The sequence below is a fragment of the Neofelis nebulosa genome, chromosome 8, assembly GCF_028018385.1.
Source record: "Neofelis nebulosa isolate mNeoNeb1 chromosome 8, mNeoNeb1.pri, whole genome shotgun sequence".
Lineage (NCBI taxonomy): Eukaryota > Metazoa > Chordata > Mammalia > Carnivora > Felidae > Neofelis > Neofelis nebulosa.
Window position 1 is genome coordinate 84,912,844 of NC_080789.1, and position 25,559 is coordinate 84,938,402.

The window sequence follows — 25,559 nt, forward strand, 5'->3', positions numbered from 1 at the left end:
GTAATAAACACTAGAAGTGAATTAAAGCAAGAGCAAAATTAACAAAGTGGGAAGTTGTCATATTTCCAAAATATTTGATTCCAGTATTCCAATTCCAAAAATTGATTGTTGTAAAAGATGAATAAATTTTCTAGTCCTCTGATGAGACCAGAGAGCAAGTGATAAAGGGCACATAACCAATATCAAGAATGACTGAAGCTATATCACAAGTGTGCAGATATTAAATAGCCAGTAATAAATATTATGAATGTTATATTACCAAGTTTATATTGGTAAATATGAAGAATTGGATGAATGGTCAAATTCCTAGAAAAATACAGTGTAGCAAAATTTACTCAAAAAGAAATGGAGAACCTGAATAGTTCTGTAACCATTAAAGCAACCGAATTCAATAATCAAAAATCGTCCTATAAAAAAAATTCCAGACCCAGGTTGCTTCACAAATTCAAGGAAGAAGTAATTCTAATTTTACATAAGTTGTTTTTTAAAAAACAGAAGTGATAATCTCAAACTTACTTTATCAGGTCATGGAAACTTGGTACAAAACTTGGTAAGTATCACTTGAAAAAGTGCATTTACAGGGAAATTCCTCTCATGAATATAAATGGAAAAAAAATATCAACCAAATATTACCAAACAAAAGTCATGATCACTGGGACACGTGGGTGGCTTAGTTAAGCATCCAACTTAGGCTCAAGTCATGATCTTACGGTTCATGGGTCGAGCCCTGTTGGGGGCTACACGCGGTTGGTGTGGAGCCTGCTTGGGATTGTCTCCCTCTTTCTGACCCTGCTGTGTGCACGCTCTGTCTCTCTCAAAATAAATAAATAAACTTAAATTAAAAAAAAAAGAAATGTAATGAAGGATTAAGACATTGCCATTAGATTGAATAGAAGGAAAATGTTTACAAGCTATAGAATTATGAATATTTATGTATGTTTTCAAATGTGTTGCAGTGTTAAAATATCCTTTTGCACATATCAACAATACCCACAAAAGGGCTTAGTTGAATATCAGATTTTATACTCCATTGAACAAAAATAACACAACAAAAATAAGTACTTTACATAGATGTTGGGAATCCAAGATTTTGCAGAGGTAAATTGAGGATAGTGGTTAGTTAAACCATTGATAGCAGTTATTTTTGCTTTGCTTATCTCCTTCTGCGTTAACATTCTTTTAAAATGTCACTGCATTTATAGTTATTTGCTTTAACCATTTAGCTAGTTAATAATTTGTGATCCTGAATAGTTGTTATTTGTACATGACTTTTGGTCACCTTTCTCTTTTACTTGCAAATAAGCAAGCTCTTTGCTTTAACTATTTATCAAATCCAATCACTTTTTTTCCTCAGTCACCCTAATATAGAGAGTAAAACTCTTTATTGTTTGAAAAAGGAAAATAATCCCAATATATTGCAAATTGTCAAGTGAGTTCTTTATAATTAAAGATTACTTTGCAATATACAATTTTTAAGGCATTTATCCCGACAGGGTTCACTGGCCTTTGAGCATGAGCCACTTTGTTGACAAATCTATCATCTAAATTGTGCAACATTAATGAGAACTCCAAGCAGCACAGTCTTACATTTTAATGTAGGTGGCAGTTTAAGGGAAAAACAACAACAACAACAACAACAAAAAACCACCACCAAAACAAAATACTGAATGTGATTGAAGTTGGTTTTAAAAAGGTCTGTCACCTGTGGATAAAAATGTGCATAACTCTGAACACATAGTAATTAGGAAGACTGAAAGGCCGTAGGAAAATCCAACGACCCTTTGAAATATAAACACCAGTTATTATTTTTTAAAAAGGAAGGAGGCACTGATTTGTACATTTATATTAGTACAGGGCTTGTGATACTACTTACTTGTACAACTAATCGTCCATGCTCTACAACCTGACCCACAGTTCTATTGTACCATATGGTAGAACAGATTCAAAGCTGGTCTTTGATTCGAATCCCTTGTTAATTAATAACTCTTCGTGTGATTATGTATTTCCTGAATGGTATCAAATTTCTATATCTCATTCTTTTTAATAACCCTTTATACATCATTGTAGATCATACTTTATTGTTGCACCTCAGTTTCTGGAATATCTTCATTTTGATAAACTTTCTGCTTAGTTTTCTCAAGTTAATGAAACATTGTAAGTAACAACACCATGAAAAGCATGCTAACAGCCTATTAAATGTAAGGGCACTATACTTTTTTTTTTCCTACAGTTTATTTTGACAGAGGGATCATGGGCATGCGCATGAGCAGGGAAGGGACAAAAGGAGGGAATCTGTCAGCGCAAGGGGCTCCAACTCACGAACCATGAGATCATGACCCAAGAGCCAAAATCCAGTCAGACGCTTAACCGACTGAGCACTGTACTTGTATCATTTTTTTCCTTAACTCAAACTTATTTGTATAAATGCCTGATTATACTTGATCATCTTCATGCTCTACCTACAAATCTCTAATATCCATCTGAATAGTTTTGCATAAAATTATTAAGCTTATTTTCTGGGTGTTTCGAATGTATGTACATATGCAGTGGAGGAGTTTTATTAGCACAATTTGAATTGCAGAGTTCGTTTCAAAATGTATATCAATTTAAGTAACATAATGCAGTCATGTAGAGATGCTCCATTGTACTGGTCTTGGAACAAGGTATTGCTCTTTGAGTAGCTATTGGTGATGTACTTGAAACAGTCCTAAAACATCTGGCAGAAAGTAATGGTCTATGTATAATTCCTTTGGCTATGGCTTTCAGCTTCTGATTGATAAGGAATGATGAATGAGAATCATCCAAAAGTTACAGGAAATTTAGAGTTTATTACTTTTTAAAGTCAGATGATAATATATGTCTTAATAATTTAGTAACAATGTTTGATCATTGTTCTCTTATTCAGCAATTGTTTATAATTAAGAGAATTTTTCCTTCCAAGTAAAATAATGGCATGAACTGTTGACCATAAATTTTTTAAATGATGTATATAAGCAAGCCATTGTTTATTTTTGTGTCTTACTTTAGAACACTAAGCAACAGAGAAGCAGTTCTAACAATAATAATTTAATTTGAGAAAAAACCTTGAACCAAAACTGTCTCCATAGAACTTTTTCATAATTAGGTTATACATCTTCTCAATGGAAGAAGTCTTGCCCACGGTCACATTCTGTAAATGAAAATACATTTTGCATAAATTAGTGATGTTGAATTGCTTGGATTCATTATGAAATGTAATAAATATTTCTTAATTTTTAATGTAATTATGAACCATGATGTTTTTTTACTTTCCTGGATGATGCATGTATCTCGGCATCTTGTAGAGAATTAAAAAAATTCACCAGATTTTATAGTGAATAATTGGTGTTTTAAAATATAATATGATGTGACATGACATAGCATAACATAATATAAACATGATGTTTGACCTGTAATTAGGGAATTTCATTCCCTCTTAAAGCTTTTTGATACAAGTGTCGTTTTAGGCATTTCAAATCTGTGTGAAAGGAATGGTTTAAGGACAATTTTCTAACTATTTAGAAAAAAAGTTAAATTCAATTCCTGTGCCATTACCAATATAAATTCTGGAAGGATTAAAGATTTAAATTTTTAATAGAAGACACTATAAGAGTATTAAGAGGTAGTGTTGGTGAATATTTATGTAAGTGTGGGGAGGGTTAGAAGTTATTTGTAACCATTATACCAAAGGCGGAAGTCACAAAAAAAAATGTTAGGTTTGATCACATAAACATAAAAGCTTTTTGGCTTCTTAAATGGTAAGACTGACAAAACAAGCAAATGAGGAAATGAGAAATATATTTGCAATATATTAGGTTTAATGATATAAAGTGCTATTTTTGCTAAAACTATTGGAAATGTTATATATTCAATGTATGTAAATAAAATATAACTTAAACTGCTTATAAATTAATAGAAAAGTAGAAAAATAATTTGAATATTCAGTTAATAAGAGGATTCAAATGGGGATTAAACATATCAAATGTTTGATTTTTGTAAAATTCATGAAATACAAATCAGTTGAGATAGTTCATTTAGCAAATTAGAAAAGATGAAAAATGCTGCAATAACCAATGCAGACAAGATTGCAGTGAGATTAGGCCTGTCCTTGACTGAGGCTGGTGGTGTCATTTGCATCCCTGCACCAAAGATTCATTTCACACAGTACACATTAAAATCAGTTAATGTTGACGTTTGTGCTTCTAGGAAGTTAGCTAACGTTTCATATATGGTGTTTATAGTAACATAAAATTGGAAACAATCAATATATTAAAATTGGCTCTATGTTAAAAAAATTGTGTGTATATGTGATGGAATATTAATTTCATGTAAAAATGATGTAGGGGCACCTGGGTGACTCAGTCGGTTAAGCATCCAACTCTTGATTTTAGCTCAGGTCATGATCTCATGGTTTGTGAGATCAAGCCTTGCATCAGGCTCTGTGTTGACAGCATGGAGCCTGCTTGCAATTCTCTCTCTCTCTGTCTCTGTCTGCCCCTCCCCTGCTTGCACTTGCTCTCTCCATCCCTCTCTAAAATATATAAAATGAAAAAAATTTAAAAATGATGTAATAACATGGGAAGCCAGAACCTGGGCAATGGTAAATGTTTATTGAGTGGATATGTGGGTACATGCATGCACACGAACACACACACAGAGGTGTGTGGATCATGCATAGAACAAAAGTTCTGGAAGAAGATATGAAAAATGCAGAAAGGATATGTCTAGATTAAAGAATTATGGCTGATTTTTAAAATTTTCACCTTTTTGATTACATGTGTTAGTTGCCTTTCTTTCTTTTTAAAAATTTTATTTATTTATTTTGAGAGGGAAAGTACAAGCGGGGGAATCCAGAGAAAAAGGGAGAGAGAGAAAATCCTAAGCAGGCTCTGCACTGACAGCACGGGGACTGACGTGGGGCTCAAACTCAAAAGCCATGAGAACATGATTTGAGCTGAGACCAAGAGTCAGATGCTTAACCGACTGAGCTACCCAGGTGCCCCAGCTGCCTTTCTTCAGTAAACATATATTACTTTTATTTCAAGGAAAGATGCATATATTTTAACTGTATGTATCCATGTACTAATCCATACATCAGGAACTTTCCCCCTGCATTTTCTTCTTGGAGTTTTACAGTTTTAGGTCTCAAGTTCAAGTCTATGCATTTTAAGTTAATTTTTGTGAATGGTGTAAGATAGGGGCTCAATTTTATTCTTCCGCTTGTGGTTGTCCAGTTTTCCCAGCACCATTTAATAAAGAGAGGATCCTTTTCCCATTGAATATTTTTGGCTCCCTTGTCAAATATTAGTTGACTCTATCAGAGATTTATTTATGGGTTCTCAATTCAGTTCCATTGGTCTATGTGTCTATTTTTATGCCAGTACCATACTGTTTTAATTACTGTAGCTTTGTGGTATAGTTTGAAATTAGGAGGTGCGATATCTCCAGCTTTGTTCTTTATCCTCAGTATTGCTTTGGTTATTTGGAGGGGTTTTTTTTTTTGGTTGTTGTTCCATACAAGTTTTAGGGTTGTTTTTCTATTTCTGTGAAAAATGACATAGGAATTTTGACAACGATAACATTAGTACTTCATACGTAGTTTTTCTAATGAGAGCATTTTCTATATACACAGATTGCTGTATAAACATATTTAAGTTCTTTGTACTGATTTTGAATTGAGAAAAAAATCAAGAGGAAAAGTGTTTTTCAGAATTTTCAATACATTAAAGTCTATACGGTTAGGATAAAATGCTATAACACTGCCAACATGTTTATTCAGGGTTTATTCATAAAATTCAGTTCTTCATGTTGTGCTAACTTTTGCCTTCATGTGAATTCCACTTGGTCCCATTATCGCTGAGAATAATACCCCAGAAATAAGATTTTTAGAATCCTTTGAAAATAAATTCTAAATCTTATATAATGGACCATAGATACTATTCCTTTTTAAGATATTTGCTTTGGGGCACCCGGGTGGCTCAGTTGGTTAAGCATCTGACTCTTAATTTTAGCTCAGGTCATTGTCTCACAGCTCTGAGACTAAGCCCCTCTTTGGGCTCTGTGCTGACAGCATGGAGTCTGCTTGAGATTCTCTCTCTCTGCCTCTCCCCTGCTCTTGCGCGCTCTCTCAAAATAAATAAATAAACACTTAAAAAATACATATTTACTGGGGCACCTGGTTGGCTCAGTCTGTTAAGCGTTGGACTTTGGCTCAGGTCATGATCTCACAGTTCATTAGTTCAAGCCCCGCACTGGGCTCTGTGCTAACAGCTCAGAGCCTGGAGTCTGCTTCAGATTCTGTGTCTCTGTCTCTCTCTGCCTCTCCTCCACTTGCACTCTGTCTCTGTCTCTCTCTCTCTCTCTCAAAAATAAATAAATGTTAAAAAAAATTTGAAAAAAATTCGCCTTTTAAAAACCATCATTAAATTCTTCCAGTACTGTTCTATTGTTTCTATAGTCACTTCTCTTTAATGACACAGTTAACTCATTATTGTGAGCATAAATCATGTCCCTGAATTTACAGATGTGTCTACAGTTGGATTTTTTTAAAGTCTCCTGCATTTCCCCCTTTATTCTCATTTTTATAACCAAACACCTCAATGAAAAAGTGATTATTACACCCATTGGATGAAGCAGATTATTAAAATAAAGTAAAATATATTTGATAAATTGTTCAGATGAACTTGTCTTTTTTGACTGAAAGAAACTTTTATAAAATGAATTCTAAGGCACCTGTGTCTGAGAGGTTTGTGCCTGCTGGTGTCCGCGTCGCTCTCTGGTAGGGGCGTGAAATTTTGTGGCTACGGCATTTGGTCTGGAATGAACGGCGCTCTTGGTGGAGGCCGGGGAGCCGAGCCAGAGCCATGGCCAGTACAGTGGTAGCAGTTGGACTGACCATTGCTGCTGCAGGATTTGCAGGCCGTTATGTTTTGCAAGCCATGAAACATATGGAGCCTCAAGTAAAACAAGTTTTTCAAAGTCTACCAAAATCTGCTTTCAGTGGTGGCTATTATAGAGGTGGGTTTGAACCTAAAATGACAAAACGAGAAGCAGCATTAATACTAGGCGTAAGCCCTACTGCCAATAAAGGAAAAATAAGAGGGGCGCCTGGGTGGCGCAGTCGGTTAAGCGTCCGACTTCAGCCAGGTCACGATCTCGCGGTCCGTGAGTTCGAGCCCCGCGTCAGGCTCTGGGCTGATGGCTCGGAGCCTGGAGCCTGTTTCCGATTCTGTGTCTCCCTCTCTCTCTGACCCTCCCCCGTTCATGCTCTGTCTCTCTCTGTCCCAAAAATAAAAAAAAAAAAAAAAAAAAAAAAAAAAACGTTGAAGGAAAAATAAGAGATGCCCATAGACGAATTATGCTTTTAAATCACCCAGACAAGGGAGGATCTCCTTATATAGCAGCCAAAATCAATGAAGCTAAAGATTTACTAGAAGGTCAAGCTAAAAAATGAAGTAAATGTGTGAATTTTAAGTTCTTGTTAGTTTATGTATATGCGTGCTAGCTTTTTATAATAAAAGGCCTCAAAGCTACAAATTTTAAAAATGATTTAGCACAAGCTAAACCAAAAAAAAAAAAAAAAAAAAAAAGAATTCTATGTTCTTCCATTACCAACACACCTCAGTTAGATACTTAAATAAGTGAACTTTGGTGCATAACCCCTTTTTTCTATTTTTAAACTTTATCTGTACTGAAATAAAGTACAGGTAAATATTTTAATTTTAGGAATAGGAATAACTTTTCAAAAATAAATAGTGTTTTTAAAAGAAAATTTACACATTATGACCAGCAAATTTAAAAAGGAGTAACACTTCCAGAGACTTAAAAGAACTCAAGATATTGATACACCCTTAAATAACAAATATCAAAGTATTTATGTAATGTCATTGTAATACAGAAGAATAGGGTAAACTGTACAGAAAAGGAAGGTCAAATCTAATTTTAACCTTTATATTTATTAACAACCATTGTGTTTTCTTTATTTATTCCCCCATCTTTCCCTTTTGTTTTAGAAGTATTGTTATTGAAAAGGAAGGAACACTAATGTCAGAATTATATTAAAAATCAGACCTCAAGACTATCCGTGAGGCAGAAATAATCCAACTATTATTTCTGGTATAAAAAGTTTTTTGAATAACATCACTTGCCCAGAAGCTGTTTTCCAACCTAATAACTCTTGGAATTATGATCTAAAATTTCAAGAGGATTAAGGCTGCATAACTCCTAGAAAGTACAAGTGTGCAGGAATGTGACCAGAGGTGAAATCTGATTTAAAATTTCTTTGAGAAAGCACTAGTTTGAAACAGTAGCCTGAGAAAGTAGAATACTATACATATAAATATTGCTTAGCAAGCTTCTCTTAGTTAAACATATATTAAGTACATGCACAGCAGTCTCCAAGATGGTCATTAACTAGGGTTTTAGTCTATTTTCTCGATTTTAACCATCTGCTTTCAATTCTTCTTGAACGAAATTAGTCAGAATGGACAGAAATAAAGTTCAACACATTCTATATTGGTTCATCTTATTTTTAGTGATTTCTTTATAAGTCAGTTTGGTGGCAGCATGGGATGCATGCCCAGTATGTTGACGGAAACCCATGTTGGGTGTGCCTACCATTTATCTGTCCACTCCGGCATTTTATCAGAGGTTGTATAAGGAGTTGGATTGAAAAGAAGGAAGCAAAGATGCATGTCTGTGTGACATTCATACCATAATGTGCCAAGCATGACACTGGTTGCTGCAGAAGATACAATAATAAGTAAAATGAGATCCTGGGCTTCAAAAGTGCTAGAAAGTGCTGGGGTACAGGTGGGGGTGAGGAAAGCAAAAGTATATCAGTCCCTCTTTTATTTAGTTATTTTTTTCAATACATGAAGTTCATTGTCAAATTGGTTTCCATACAACACCCAGTGCTCATCCCAAAAGGTGCCCTCCTCAATACCCATCACCCACCCTCCCCTCCCTCCCACCCCCCATCAACCCTCAGTTTGTTCTCACTTTTTAAGAGTCCCTTATGCTTTGGCTCTCTTCCACTCTAACCTCTTTTTTTTTTTTTTTCCTTCCCCTCCCCCATGGGTTTCTGTTAAGTTTCTCACCAAACTCCACACCTGAAAAACAAATAACCCAGTGAAGAAATGGGCAAAAACATGAATAGACACTTCTCTAAAGAAGACATCCGGATGGCCAACAGGCACATGAAAAGATGCTCAACGTCGCTCCTCATCAGGGAAATACAAATCAAAACCACACTCAGATATCACCACACGCCAGTCAGAGTGGCCAAAATGAACAAATCAGGAGACTATAGATGCTGGAGAGGATGTGGAGAAATGGGAACCCTCTTGCACTGTTGGTGGGAATGCAAGTTGGTGCAGCCGCTCTGGAAAACAGTGTGGAGGTTCCTCAAAAAATTAAAACTAGACCTACCCTATGACCCAGCAGTAGCACTGCTAGGAATTTACCCAAGGGATACAGGAGTACTGATGCATAGGGGCACTTGTACCCCAATGTTTATAGCAGCACTCTCAACAATAGCCCAATTATGGAAAGAGCCTAAATGTCCATCAACTGATGAATGGATTAAAAAATTGTGGTTTATATCAGTCCCTCTTTTAAAAGGCAGAATGCAGAGGGTCAATGTCTCTCTTCTGAGTACTTAGCATCTAGATGTGGTCTTTGCTAGGCATGCCAGTTTTCTCAAGATGGGGGTCAGCTTGCAACTAGTTTAATCATAGGCATTTGATTTAGTGTTTGGCCATGTATAGTATCTGAACTCCACTTCTTTCAGAGAAAACAGTTTCAAATCTGTTGCCCCACAGCATCTAGGAGAAACCCAGTGGCAACAAGCAATATTTACAGAACATGGTTTGAGGGATATGCAATTCTTTTGAGATGCTCCAAAGTCTACCTCTGAACTAAGCCAGAGATGCAGAGGGATGTCCCTGAATACTTTCCAATAACCCCAAGTAAATGCCCTTTATGATCTCTGCTTTAGTGTGGTGTCATAGGTCCAGATTGAATGCTGCTATAAGAGCCCAAAAAATGCATTATGACTACCAAGAGTTGTGCTGCAGAAATCTTTCATTGCAACCTATAGCATCCACTCTCTAAAACTATTTGGGAGACATTTCTGACTCCTTTTACCAGTTATGCTGCCGCTGACTAGTTGGTCTGTTTTTATCTAATGATACCCGTGAGTTGTGTAACGGACTTTTAATTGATGTTCTCTGTTGTATTTCCTGTATCAGAGGAGGAAGTGGTGTCATGGACAGGGGGTGAAGGCCGTGGAGAAGAAGTGGGAATCCAGAAAGGCATAGTTAAAACCATGGTATCTGAGTTGGGTCTTGAATGGTGGAAATAAGGAGAGAATTGAGACAGCATGATCAACTGTGTAGAGGAAAAACTGTGTAGTTCTATTTGGCTTAGAAATATCAAGGCAGTAGTGACATGTCAATCTGTACATTTCATATTGTCAAATTCAACCTGAGGAGCTTATGTGTAATCTTGTCTAATTTGATGAATAGTAAGATGGCATTGATTTTTTTTCCCCATGGGGGAAATGTCAATATTTAGCATGTTTTGTCCAGTCTCATAAAGATTTCTCTGATGTGTATTATGGTATGGGTTTTGGGGGAGAATAGGGAATATTGGAATTCAAAAGACCAAAAATAAAATGTGATATCAGTTCCCCAATAGAAACAGGGTAGATGTATTTCCTGAGCATGGTTGTTGATAGCCATGGCATATCTAAGTAATAAAATTTTGACTGAATGATAGATACTTCACTTTAGAGTCATTTATAGTTCATGTACTCTTTGTTCATGCTGAGTCCATCAGCTAGCTGTCTTTCCTTTTTTTTCCCTGTTCTTTCTTTCTCTCTTACATTTTGTTAAATACGCTATTATACTGAGTAGATATGGTCATTGTATAAAGTATGTTTTTCTTTTTTTTTTTTAAATTAATCTTTATTTATTTTTTTCAACGTTTTTTATTTATTTTTGGGACAGAGAGAGACAGAGCATGAACGGGGGAGGGGCAGAGAGAGAGGGAGACACAGAATCGGAAACAGGCTCCAGGCTCCGAGCCATCAGCCCAGAGCCTGACGCGGGGCTCGAACTCACGGACCGCGAGATCGTGACCTGGCTGAAGTCGGACGCTTAACCGACTGCGCCACCCAGGTGCCCCAATCTTTATTTATTTTTGAGAGAGAGACAGAGTGTGAGCAGGGGAGGAGCAGAGAGAGAGGGAGACAGAATCCAAAGCAGCCTCCAGGCTCTGAGCTGTCAGCACAGAGCCCGATGCGGGGCTCGAACTCACAAACTGTGAGATCGTGACCTGAACCAAAGTCGGACGCTCAACCGACTGAGCCACCCAGGCGCCCCATAGTATGCTTTTCTTTTAATTGAGGTATAAATGACATATAACATTATGTTAGTTTCAGGTTTGTGACATAAGGATTTGATATATGTATATATTGCAAAATGATCACCACAATAAGTCTAGTTAACATTGGTCCCCATATGTACTTATAAATTTTTCTGTGTGATGAGGACATTTTTTTAAGTTTATTTATTTATTTTGAGAGAGAGTGAGTGAACGTGGGAGAGAGAGAGAGGGAGAGAGAGAATCCCAAGCCAGCTTTGCATTGGCAATGCAAAGCCTGACACGGGGCTCGAACCCACCAACTGTGAGGTCATGACCTGAGCCGAAGTCAAGAATCCATCACTTAACTGATTAAGCCACCCTGGCAGCCCTGTGATGAGGACTTTTAAGATATATCTTAGCAACTTTCAAATGTAGAACACCATGCTGTACGTGATATCCCCATGACCTATTTATTTTATTTTGTAACTTAAGTTTGTGCTTTTGGACCTCCTCCAGCTAAATTTTTTGCTAAAAATTTCAGTCATATTTATTTAAGCATTGCAAAAGGAGAATAGTAAGGTATAAAAAGAAAGTTACAAAATGTACTCTTGTTTTAGGTATACAATAGTTATTTTTTTCTCTAACATTTAGTATTTCTTATTCTTTCCCATTCTGCATTGTATTTTATTTTTAAGTTTATTTATTTTGAGAGAGAGAGAGAGCAAGCAGGGGAGGGGCAAAGAGAGGGAGAGACAGAATCCCAAGCAGGCGCCAAGCTGTCAGTGCAGGGCCTGATGTGGGGCTCGAACTCATAGTTACTTCTCTTACAGTTAAATCCATGAAAAACCTCTTGACCAGATCTTTTTGAGAGTTGGCCTCCCTTCTGCTGAGACAGCTTTTACTCTTTTACTTGCTACCCCCCTGCCACTTACCCCCTCCCCGCCGTGCCTGCTCCTCCAAGTTGTTCTTCATGTCAGTGAGGTAGGGCCTTTTTGCTGTCTTTCCCATGTTTATTATTTCTGCTCCTCTCCTTGCACTTGTAATTCTATTTGTAAGTTATTTTTTTAATTTTACTCTTATTACCACTTTTGAATCTCTAATTCATTATTCAAAGCCAAATTCAATACCAAACTTCTTCAGGATGACTTCTCTGTAAAGAACAAGCAAAATAAAGTTTCCCTTCCTTGCTAAAAGTTTATTTTATGAGATTATGGAATATAAGACGTGCAAGATGATATTAGACAATATTATTTAGGCCGGTTCAACCTCACAACCACTGCAGAAAATCTTTTATATTGTTCATTATTGATCATTACCTAACTTAAGTGTTTTTAATGATAGATATTCATTGCTTATCAAATCAGCTTGATTCATTGTTAGATGCCCCTGATACTTAGAATTTTTTTCCTTTTAATAAGTCACATTTTTCCTTCTTCTAGCATCATTGATCTTAGATCTTTCATTTAATCTATTTTATTGATTGTATTCCATTTAGCACTTTGTAGTATGTTAATTGTGTGGTTCTCAAAATTCTGTCCTTTCGGTAAGTCTGAAAACCCCTTTTAGCTAGGAATCATAATTTATACTTCTGTATTTCTTCAGTGCCTTACATACTACTTAGCATAGACTAGCTATGTAGTAAATACTCAATACATGTGTGTGTGTGTGTGTGTGTGTGTGTGTGTCTGTGTGTGTATAAATCAAAATGGATTTTTCTTATGTTAACCTAGCATTTACACACAGTGATAACAGTGCCAAAGCCAAAAAATCTCCAACATTTGCAAAACTCATTTTCTGTCTCTTCCCCACCTCCACTGCAGTTTCACTTTGACTGTATTGGATGCTTCCTAAGATGTCCAGTGTATTTTTATGTCATACTTTTATGACGAGTTTTTCAGATATATTAATACATTTTGCTCTTTAGGAAACACAATCACAAATCTCGATTTATTACCTATCGAATGGACACCTGCATAGGAGAGTATCTTAGCTCCTGGAGAAGTTAGATTGTCAGATCTTGACAGCCATTCATTAGCTGTGCGATCTTGGACGACTTCCTTAACTACTCATTGCTTAGTTTTCCTATTTCTAAATTTGAGATGATAGTACCTATTTCATAGAGATTTGAACATTAAATGAACTAATGTATATGAAGTATATAGAACCCATATCTCGACTTTAGTAAATGTTATTATTGTTAAAATGTACTCACCCAGTATCTGAAAAAAATTCATAGCTAAGATAATATAGGAAATAGCTCTAATGATCCCTAGTGATCATATTTACTCTCATGTATTTTCTAAAATGACATAGACCTTAAATTTTTAAAGAGAAATTCATATGATTTTTCCTTTTCAGTGAAACAGCTAGATCAAGAAGTTTTACTGTATGAGTGGTTTAAACTAATAACAAATAACTATTTTGATATTGTTATTAACAGTGTTATTATTAGAAAATGGCTAAATATTTTTTTATTCTTGACATATTTAAAGAACTTAAAGCTGCAAATAGATTTAACAGCATCAAAGGAGTTTAGTTTTATAAGCCAATAATGATAAAATACTAATATGACATTTTATAGCACTTTACAGTTTTTATAGTGCTTTCTTATGCATTATGTGATTCAAAATGATAACATATTAATTCTCATTTGGAATTATTGCACAAAATGTATCCCTGGATGAATTCAGGGAATTTCTAGAGACCATGGACCAGATATCAAATATGGCCTAATTTTCAGTGTAGGGATTTTAAAATAAAATTTTAAAGTGTATTCAGAGCTACCAGTTATACAATTTAAAGCACTGTCAACTGACTCATTATATAGGAGGCTGGGTAAAAGGACTAAATAAAAAGGAGCTTCAATCCTGTCAATCTAAAATTTAGAATCTAAGTTATAACTTAGAGAAATCAAAAGTCACCTGGAAAAAACTTTGCACGTGTATGTGTTTGTGTGTGTGTGTGTGTATGCAGTGTCTATAGATGTATGTAATCAACAGGGAAATATTATTTCTGAGGAATGTGCCTTCGCCAACATCGAAAGCATAAGATAAATGAGAAAATGATTAAAAACTTGATGATGTTAATTTGGAAATTTTGTTTTCCCCAAGACTTTTTAATTAACTTAAATACCTCTTCTCTGCTGGAAAGAAACATTTAAAATATGGTTCCAGGTAAGAGGTAGAGAGACAGAGACTTTATGCACCCGCAAAGTAAAGCAGGCCACCCAAACCTGGGAGAGCACTTTCCCTTACATTCACACTTCCAAAGGGTTAAGGGAGAAGTGCTCTATTGTATTCCTGATGGTTTTCTCTGCAGAAAGCCCAGTGGGCTCTTTCAAGGGACTCTAAACAATGAGCTCAGTGAGGCTGTTCTGTCTAATTACTCAAAGACAGGGATGCTAAAGAGGAATTAATGACAGTTGACAAGTGCAATTAATAATTATAGCAAAGCCTGGAGTCATGCAGCAGGCAGATGACAATAACGGGGTAACTCTACATGGCAGCTTTCATCGGTTTGTGCTCTGTGTGTGTGTGTTTAAAGTGAGAGGCTTTGTGCAGGATGGGCCACACTTCATGCAGACAGAGTAGAGACTATAATTGAGTGACTCTAATGGATAGAGTTGGTCATACTCTCATTCACATCCGCTCTCTTTCTCCCTTTCCCTCTATCTCTTGCTGCCTTCCCTCCCCCTCCTTTCTTGCTTCCAGCTTTTCCAATTTGGTGAAAGAAACATAGTGTAACTCAAAACAGAACTTAACAGGAAAGAGCTACAGTTAGCTTTTACTATCAGCTGGTGACAAAGCTACTTAAAATTCTGTTGGGCAACTGGAAGGAGAAGGGGCTGGGGAAAAGGCAGTCACAGAAGTGGGATTTCCATATCAAAGGGCAAGCCTTTGGCTCTGAATGGTAATTAAAGTACCCCGATTTCATCTTCCTGGTCAAGTCATGAAAGGGGAAAAAATTAGAGAGAAGAATTTTTCACTCCCTTCAGACTACAGAAAGGAAAGCCATAAATTAAATGAAAGCTGAGCTTAAAGGTGTCTAACGCTTCAATCTTTGCATCTAATAGAAGCTATGATTTTTTTCAAGCATTTATTCAGTTCACATCTTCCTTCTACCCTGATTATGAAGGATATAATGTCTGCTTACATTTATTGGGCACACATCTCAGGCTTCCCGAGTTGGTAAAGTTATCAGTTTTCATTACACTGCCTTGGCGGCCCAGTCATTGGGGAAGGTCCTGTGTACTTTGAGCAGAACTAACCTGTTTTACTAATTACTTCTTCAGGTAACCTAAAAACGTAAAGTGACTTGTTCAATTTTAGACATGTGTTGGTGTGACTCCAACACTTGTATTTCAAAATGCTGCAGATTTGACACTCACGTGCTACAAATTGTGCCTCTTTAATTGATTGCCGGAGCTATTTTACTGTCTTCTCCAACACTCCCATTTCTAAGGTTATTGCTGTATGAAATTATTATTTCAAATTGAAGTAAGGGGCTTATAAGTAGTTTCAAATTCATTAAAGGAGAATACCACTTATGTTCTGGGAAAGAAGGACTTAGAAATCTTATTCCATTTTTTTGGATGAGATGTTCAGCTTGGACCTACCTCTCTATTCATTAGCGATCACAGAGCTTTCTTCTTCTTCTTTTTTTTCCCCTTTCTTTCTTTCTTTCATTTTTTTTTTCCTCAAAAGAGCCCAGAAGCCTGGCCAAACTCCAATGTAGATAATTACATTCCACCTACCTAATTCCCTAGCTGCTTTAATTGGAAACAATTCCACTTTACTCTTCATCCTCCTTACTTCTTGTCCTTAAACTGCTTTGTAGCTTCTTGGGCATCTTTCACACACTACCATATATTTTCCATTTTCAAAGTACTGTTTTGGATTTTGGGGTAACGTAAATTTACTGAACTAGATGGACTAAGGGTCCATGGATTAGTACTTAAAGGTTTGCGAAAAACAAAACAAAACACAGACTCACAACTATAACTGGCTTCCAACTTACCTTCTATAGTCAGGTTGGACCCGATGCGCTAAGTAGAAAGTGGTTTGTCTTCCTAATGTGAATTAGCCTGTGTATTCTCAAAAGGTGATGTTACCATAAAGGGGTAAAACTTGGTTTTGAAAAGAAGAAAGGATTATCCCCCTTTCAAAAAGTATAGATACACATATGGTACATATAACAATATACTGGGTGTATTAAAATTTCATCGGGTGGGCTATTAGGGAAAATTTATAAAAATGTTCACTGGGAAAAATGATAGTGAAAAAAATACTAAGAGACACTAATGTAGGCTTATATCCACTCTTTTTTTATTGATGATACAAGAAAGAAAAGATGACAGAGGCCAGGAGGGCCTACCAGAGCATTCCATATGCCTTGCTTTCTTTTCTTGTTTCTCTTCATTTGTTATCAAAGTCTGTAGTACAAACCAGTTTGAGCTATTCCTGTTTCTTACTTCTTCTTAAGAAGTAAAATAGATGGCCAGTGGAGTACAGTAATGAATGAAGAGTTATAAACACATACTAATCCAAACACTTAAAAGTATAAAGAATAATCAAATTAAACCCCAAAGGAGAAAGATCATAAATAGCATTAAGAATATAATATATTAAACACTGACTGAGAATGATCATTGAAAATATCATGGGAAATACTAGTTACACATATTTTATGGAGGAAAAAGGTACACGCTATCGTCCAGACTTCAATAAAGAGAACATTAAAAGAATACTTAAGGATTGGATATAGTGATACATATTCTAACTTGCTCTTCCAAGGGAGTATATTGACTCTGAGATATTGACTCTGAGACAAAACAGTTAAGAATATTTAAAATCTGTGGCCAGATGAGACCCTTAGTCCATCTAGTTCAGTACTGTGCAGTGACCCCAAGAATGTATTGTGTGAGTACATTGTTACCCTGTAGGCCAAACAAAAATTGTTGAAAACACCCACATAACTAACTGTAGCTTGGGAAGTAATGGGTGACAGCGATGACGATGGTCACATTTACTCGGAGTTAGGAACTATTCTCAACACTTTGCTTATACTAACGTAATTCTCTGATTACTATTAACATCATCCTTATTTTTATAGATTTAAAAATTAAGGCACAGATAGTTGAATAACTTGGCCAATAATTTTTAAAGTTTACAATAGCATATCACCTAAAAGCCATATTAAGACTTTATATTTCTCTCCTTGTAAGATCCATTGCCTTCAGAAGAGTTGAATGCCACGGTAAATAACAGAAAATGTAATACTCTTTCTTCACAGGAAATTTGGGGTTTTCAGGGTTTTATGGAATAGTTCTTTCTCTTTTCCCTTCCGAAGAGAAAATATCTTAGAATTTTCACTTTAAAATGTGCACCATATCTCTTTTCAATAAAACTTATTTAATTATTTTGGGACTTAATGAAATCAATCTTAAAAGACATCTTCATGGGAATTTTTCATCTCTCTTATGAATAGTCACTGTGTTCTTGCTTCTCTTTTGTTTTGCCCTTTCCATCTTTGCCTTAAAGACAATGAAAAACATAAATGACTTGAGGGGACTTTCAGAGATGAATAAAGATTGATTTTGTCTTTTCTACCATTTCTAGTTGTGGGTTTTATAGATAAGTTGTCATGTGTGGATCTTATGTTGATATCAATAATTAATCAATCAAATAAAAAGTAAGATCTTAGATCCTTTTCAAATTATCTGCAATAAAGAAGTGAAAAAAGAAGATGTGTGTTTTCTCTGATCATATCTGTGAAGAGCTGGACAAGAATTCAAATAATAATCTTACTCTCAAACAGAAGTTTATGTGTGAACTGCTTGATAGGGACACATTTGCCTCCTGTCTCTTGGCTTTCTCTTTGTTCTTATTTCTTTCCTTTCTTCTTTTTTGTCTTTCTTTTCTTATCTCAATGTCTCTATGTATCTCTCTTGTTTCCTAGCTCAAGTGCATCATTTTCTGCCATTGTACTTAAAAAACTTGGCTGCAGGGGCTCTGAAATGAATAAAAATGTAATCCTCACTGTGCCCATTGTGTGCTCTCATTTGTTTTTGCTGTATCGATTTATCAGCGGAGGGAAATTACTTGCTGGAAGAGAGGATGCCAGTCAGAATGACATTTATTTCATAGTACAAGGAGGCTCTCCAGCGTGTTTCCATGTAACCCAGATATTGGAGCTGTAAAAGGGCTTGTAACAAGGTTTAGTGCTATGATTAGATCGTGTGGAGCACCTTGCTTTCATAACAACAGGCACTCTGCAGGAGCTAGGGCCTCGGGTTATGGTCAACCCCCCCCCCCTTTTTTTTTAAACATAGATACAGAATTCAACAATTCCCTCCCCACCTAAACTGTTTCTATTCCAAAAGCCAAATCTTGCAGACTTAGAAAATAAAAGGGGTATATTTTTAGATGCCTAAAGCTTTCATAACATCAAATTAAATGCAAAAATAGATGAAACACTTGCCTATTAATCCCCTTAACATTTTATTTTGCCTTTTTCCCTTTATTTTGGAGAAATTGTTCCATTTTAATTCACCAAAGCGAATCTTTTCATTCAGTGATTGTAAGTTACATGTGCTCAAGGCTACCAATTACCTGTGAAACCAAACACATTCTCTATGTAAAAACTAAGGCAAGTGTGGCAAATTGTAACAGCAACTGTTTTTGGCATAGACACTAGAGGTAGAATTTCATAGGTCTTTGCTATTTTTCTTACAAGCCTGGCATTCAGGAAATTAACTTGTTTCATTATCTTCCTAATTTTCCGTAGAGCTGATAACAATGGAAATGTTTGTTATAGCCACTTTTTCCCCTATGGAATGAGAGAAATCAATCTATTTTCTAGGAAATGTGTTTTTTATATGAGTATGATTTAAATGATTTTTATATGAGTATATAGGAGACATTTTCTTTTCTTTACCCCTTTCCTCACTGTTGAGACTTGTTCATTTTGTAAAGTTGGCAAAAGCAAAAATGAATGAGATTTATGGAATGAAGAAAAAGTACCAAACTTAAATTGGCAAATTAGACAAAAATCACATTTTTTTTAAGCAGTACTTCTTTCAATAACTGGATCTGTGATACTGAGGTATTTTGGGCTGTGATAAAGTGTATGCCTTGTTAATTCCTTTTCTGAATGTCTGACCATCCCAGTTCAGTAAGGACTGGGCTGTCGCCTTAAAGAAGACTGGAACTTTTAATCAAATTTATATTTAGGATATAGCATGGATCATCAGGCCAAGGAGACAAGCAGTAATAGCTATTTTATGCTATTTTATTAAATGTGGAAGGTATTTATTTATTTATTTATTTTTGGAATTCAAGGAGGGCATCTAAATATTGAATGAAGGAATAGAAGAACTTCTGACATTCCAAGTCATATTTCTGGCATATATTTTGAGGCTGCTGTTCAACGTTTGCATACTTTTGGGCAGTTAATCAGACCAACATTAAAATTTTATCAGCCATCGTAAAAAATCAGGATAAGAATGAACCAAGTAAATTTTCTAAATATTGGATTTATGGGAATAGTAAGTGAGACCTGTTATTTATGTTGAAAGAGTACGGTGTGCTTAATTACACAGATCTTAGAAGTAAGTTTTTGTGTTAGTCTCAGCTGACTCACTCATCCTGTTGCTGCTACCCAAACATTGTACAGTTCTCTTTTGAGTATTCCAATACAGAATAATATAGCTTGCCAACTCCAGGAAATTTAGTCCTGGATGTTGGTTTTTACTGTAATACTCAGATATTAATTTTAACTGGAAAAGATTACAGGAATTATAAAGGACAAGTGATCTGGAATCTGATTTTTCACATTCTGAATAGAAAAGGCCTTCGGTATGAGAGTCCATGTACAATACTCAGAATTGTAGACCTCCCTCTCTTAAGTGCCTTTCAATTAGAATTGTTGGAAATGCCCAGGGGAACGGTAAGCATTTAAATTAAATGTATTAGACCTTGGCATACATCCTCTGAATTGGAGATCTATTTGGATACCTTAGGTGATAATTCTTAATGAACTTACTTTGTACTTTTGAATGAGTTGACACTCTAAGTGACTAGGCATAATATTTTAAAAGCTAAATTAAAATGGAGTTTTGAAAAACTCAATTGTCCATGTTATTCTTTGTTGAGCTCTTTGAATTCCAAGATGTTTCAGAACTTCAAAGAGAAATGTTGCTGGCTTTAGGTTTTTAACAAAAGCCTACAATGGCTGAACCTTTCAGCAAATCTGTCAGCTTCTCTGTTCCAAGGACAACTGCAGTGTCATTTTCTACTCCTGCTGGTATTAATGGAAAACCAACCTTTTGACATGTTTAGGCTGTGTCTCAAAAGTTCTCTATCTCTTGCTGGGGTAATAAAGGTTAGAAATCACTAATGGCAAGTGACTTGTGTCTTGACGAAAATGCCTTTCATAAGAACTGCTTGAAATAGGTAGGCATAAATACTGAAATAATGATATAAAATGTTCTGGGTGAATAAATGACATTGGGGAAGATGCTGCCTCATACATTCACTTGTGCATGTACACACACGCAGAACAAAACTTGACCATCACAAACTTCCAACTTTAAGTTCTTGGTACTGGCATCAACTTTATTCTACTGTCCATCAAACTAGAAGTGGTTTTGAAAATAGGCATTTTAGATAGATTACTGAAGTCCATGTCTTTGTGATAGAACTATCGTTTCCTAACTCCTATGGTTTCTCATTCACTGAATTTAAATATATTTTTTTTAACGTTTATTTATTTTTGAGACAGGGAGAGACAGAGCATGAACAGGGGAGGGTCAGAGAGAGGGAGACACAGAATCTGAAACAGGCTCCAGGCTCTGAGCTGTCAGCACAGAGCCCGACGCGGCACAGAGCCCGACGCGGGGCTCAAACTCAAGGACCGTGAGATCATGACCTGAGCTGAAGTCGGACGCTTAACCGACAAGCCACCCAGGCGCCCCTCTCATTCACTGAATTTAAAGGCAGTGCTAGGTCAAGTTTAAAGTGGAGATATACCTTCTTCTGTATCTTAAGGAGCAGGATTCCTTGTGGTGTAAATACTACAATACCACCCCCTGCCCCCCCTTTTTTTTTCTGTAAGAAATCAACTGGAATAGAAAGCACTAGTATCAGAAATAAGTCAGAAAAAAAGTACTCTGTGAGTACTAAGTGAAATAAAATAATTTGAATATGGTAGTAGTTTTTTAATGGTGAGAGACTGAGTTAAAATGTACAAGGGTGGGATCTGTTTTGTTTCCGTGAGGTAGTTTCCAGCTGCAGTGGTTCATTCTAGGCTCATCAATGGCATGTTGGCCTGGGTTCTCACCCCACTCTTTGCAATGCCATGTGATTGTGCAGCAACGTATGTGAACTTGCCTGGTTGACAGCTGTCAACTGTAAATGGCCATATGTAATGATGAGTAAAGTTGTTGTCAACTGTCAATAGGCCATATGTAATGATGAGAAAAGTTACAGGCTGCTGTCTGATTAGATGTAAGATTAGGAAGAAAAAAAAAAAGAAACAACACTGAAACGTGTTCCTGAAAGGTCTAAAACAGGTATGATTTTTTTTTTGTTTTTAATCAGGGCCTTCTGTTATGTATCACTGACAGCTGTATTTCTGTTTTGACCCCATTTCTCTATAGATATATAAGATAAATCTTGCTTGTCAATATTTACTCTTAATGAATTGGGAAATTCTTATCAACCTTACAAATCAAAGGCCTGAAAATATTCAAGGGAATATTCAAATGGAAGAGCATTTGAGTTTTCAGGCAAATACAATCCTATGAAAGACCTCTTTGTATTCACTCTCCCCTCCCCATTACAGAGAAAACATTTCATTCAAGACTAAGCATTTACTAAGCACTATTCTGTGCTGGGTAATGTGATGGGCAAGTGTGAAATGATTTCTTTAGGACAAATATTGTCAGCCCAGAGAGATGATCAATGACCCAGGCATGATGCACCGATACAGCCATAGAAACCATTCTTTGGTACCTCTTCTACTGAAGGGGCATATTTTTAACTATCAGCCTCATGAATTTTCACTATTGGGCAATTTCTTAGCCTTCACCACCTTCCTTCAACCATTTTAATGAAAAGATCCTCTTCATCATTTGCTTTGTGACTATCATACATTCACATAGAACAAATATTCTGAAAAACATAAACAAGCAAACTTAATCGAGTTTGAAAGAAAGGGGCTGTGCATATTGAGATACAGCAAGAGAGTGTGTAACAAAGAAGCTACAACCAAAAAATGTCCATGAAGAAAAGAGGGAGAGAATGCAAGGCAAAAGAAAAGAGAAGAGAAAAGACAAAAGAAAGGAACAGAACTTCCCATTTCTTCCATCTAATACCACAAATCAGTGGGTTCCTACTTTTGTGCCCTAGCTCCCTGAAGGCTACAACGTATTTATCTCAGAAACATTGGCTTTCTGAGCCTGTTTTTGGGGGAGGTTCTCCAGGAGCACCTGAGTGGCTCAGTCCATTAACCATTTGACTCTTGATTTTGGCTCAGGTCATGATCTCGTGGTTTGTGGGATCAGCCCTGTGTTGGACTCCTAGCTGAACATGGAGCCTGCTTGGGATTCTCTCTTTGTCCCTCCCTCCCATTCTCTCTCCCTCTGGCAAAATAAACAAATAAACATTAAAAAAAATTAATTTCTTTTAAAGGCAAATCACCTCATGGCAAATACAGGCTCTCTTCTACAAGCCCTTCTCTCAAGTCCCCCAACATGGGCTTCCAGGAAATTCTGTTCTTGTTATTTCTCCTCCCCTGCAAAGGGAGGCTTTACACAATTCCTTCTCAAACATTTGTTTTCTGTCAGGTTCAGTAAAACTTTGTCCTGAACAATAAGCCCCAGAAAGACTTCTCCCAGACCCTAAACTTTAAAAGACAGTGTGAGAAATAGTTTTGTATAAAATATCTCTGGCGTTTCTGTGTGCTTGTTTTTTTGAAATGCCATCAGGGACTTCTTATAGCTTTTGGATAAAGACTTAATGTTCCCACAGGCTCAGCTTCTCTGGCTCCCATAGAACTTGTCCCGCCTTATCTTACAGTGCTCAGTGCTTCAACACTCTGATCTTTTCTTCTGATCCACAAGGGCCCCAAGCTCTCTCCTGACCCTGGGTCTTCGCACAGACTCCCCTCCTCTCAAATGCTTTTTAGCCAACCTCATCCTTTTCTGAGTGAACTCTTCATCATCAAACAGACTTCATTTGAGCCTAACTTCTTCAAGGAGCTGTCCCTCAATCCTCAAACGAGTTCCTTGTTTCTATCATACTCTGTTCCTTTCCACCAGTACTATCTTAGTCTGGACTTGCATGCTTATCCTTTTGTGATTAGTTGATTAATGTTAATCTCCTTTCCTAAACTATGAGTTTCAAGTAAAGACCAGGCCTTTTTTTCTCCTATTGGTGTTTCTACCCCCTTCTACCCCCTGGCACAGTGTCTGGCACATTGGAAACACACACACATATATATATATATATATAATATATATATATTATATATATATATATATATTATATATATATATATATAATATATATATATATACCAAAAAAAATACACACACACACACACACACACACACACACACACACAAATGACTGCACCTTCTTCAAAGTCTTCAAAAATAAATCAATTGTGTAGTTGAGGGTTGGTAACTTTCTCTTTTCTGGAGGAACAGACGTGCTTTAGTTTGTTAAATTTTTTTTTTTTTTTTTTTTTTTTAAATTTTTTTTTTTTTTTTGCAACGTTTTTTATTTATTTTTGGGACAGAGAGAGACAGAGCATGAACGGGGGAGGGGCAGAGAGAGAGGGAGACACAGAATCGGAAACAGGCTCCAGGCTCCGAGCCATCAGCCCAGAGCCTGACGCGGGGCTCGAACTCACGGACTGTGAGATCGTGACCTGGCTGAAGTCGGACGCTTAACCGACTGCGCCACCCAGGCGCCCCTAGTTTGTTAATTTTTTAAATGCAGTCTTTATATTCCATCATATTTCTCCTTTGAAATTGGTAGAAACCTTGTATTTTTTTTTTATTATTACCAGTTGCTAAAGCTTCACTTGGGTTTTGGCATGGCTATTTCATAAATCCTCTGTCCCTTTATCATTTACCTATGGCCTTTTTGCTTTGTGTTTCATTATAAGCTGTCTCAAAGCTTTTTGGAAATATTTAGGAGTATATAATAATAAATCAGTGAGATGAATCAACCCTAGGCAAGCCCATTTCCCTGCAATTATAGTGCTGTTGGAACGCTTTATCCTTTTGTAAACATGACCTGAGAATTTTATGATTTTTTTCCCTCAATTTGTGGGAAACATTTAAAAAATTTCTTTTACTTTGCACCTGTACACTACTTCTCTTCCAAGAATATTTAAGCTTTAAGCACTTTCCAATCATTACTTGATTAGCTGCCAACATGTCAGTGTTTATAATATGGAAGAACTGAGGCAAAAAGAGCCAAAATTTCAGAATTAAAAAAAGAAAGTTGATAACATGAGAATGTATTCCTGGCTCTTGGTCTCTTACAGTTTCACTCAGGTGGTATGATGGTAGGTTGGTAATAATTGGAATGAAATTATAATTTTAATTTCCTTGAGCTTTTTTTCTTTCACTTTGAAACATTGAGTTTTATATGACTGACAGTGACTGATATGACTGTCATAAGATACTTTACTTGAAACACCCTTTTGAAAAAAATTAGTGTTTATAAATAATTTGAGAAGCCAACAGGAAAAATAATATCCCAAAAATTGAAATAAGCAATTTTTAATAGTCAACATGATATGACAACTAAGTAAAAGTTTTATGAGAAAATATTATTAAAATATAGGTTCAACAAGACTAAATGTATGCATACCAATTTTGTGATGTTGAAGGCATAGATTTCATGGCCAAAGACTCAATTTGACCCAAATCTGAAATGGTAACGTGATGCTATCCAATGATATTAGTGTCAGCAGATGAACTAATAAACACAAAATATTTGATACATATATGATTGTACATTGAAGCCATTTTTCTCTTTTAGATAAGTAGAATGTAGAATTGTTTACAGGTTAATACAAAAATATCAGGAGTGGATATTTTCCCTTCTTGGTCACTAAAGAACATTTCCTTTACTGTTGATTTATCTCCTTATATATTA

The 25,559-nt window shown here is 36.1% G+C and overlaps 2 protein-coding genes across 10 annotated transcripts in view; both read left to right on the forward strand.

The window, feature by feature from the left end:
* Positions 1-25,559, forward strand: part of SOX5 (SRY-box transcription factor 5) — a 1,021,816-nt gene that overhangs the window by 286,633 nt on the left and 709,624 nt on the right. The gene's annotated exons all lie outside the window — the stretch shown is intronic.
* LOC131519865 (mitochondrial import inner membrane translocase subunit TIM14-like) lies at positions 6,746-7,566 on the forward strand. The gene is made up of 2 exons (XM_058743376.1): positions 6,746-7,129; positions 7,369-7,566. The coding sequence occupies exons 1-2, from the start codon at positions 6,882-6,884 to the stop codon at positions 7,469-7,471; spliced, it is 351 nt and encodes a 116-aa protein (XP_058599359.1). The 5' UTR covers positions 6,746-6,881; the 3' UTR covers positions 7,472-7,566.

Excerpts from the sequence above, each read along its gene's own strand:
- LOC131519865 (XM_058743376.1), top strand. The coding sequence starts at position 6,882 with ATGGCCAGTACAGTGGTAGCAGTTGGACTGACCATTGCTGCTGCAGGA. Across the intron at positions 7,130-7,368 it reads AAAATAAGAGGGGCGCCTGG|ACGAATTATGCTTTTAAATC; the intron begins GTGGCGCAGTCG and ends AGATGCCCATAG.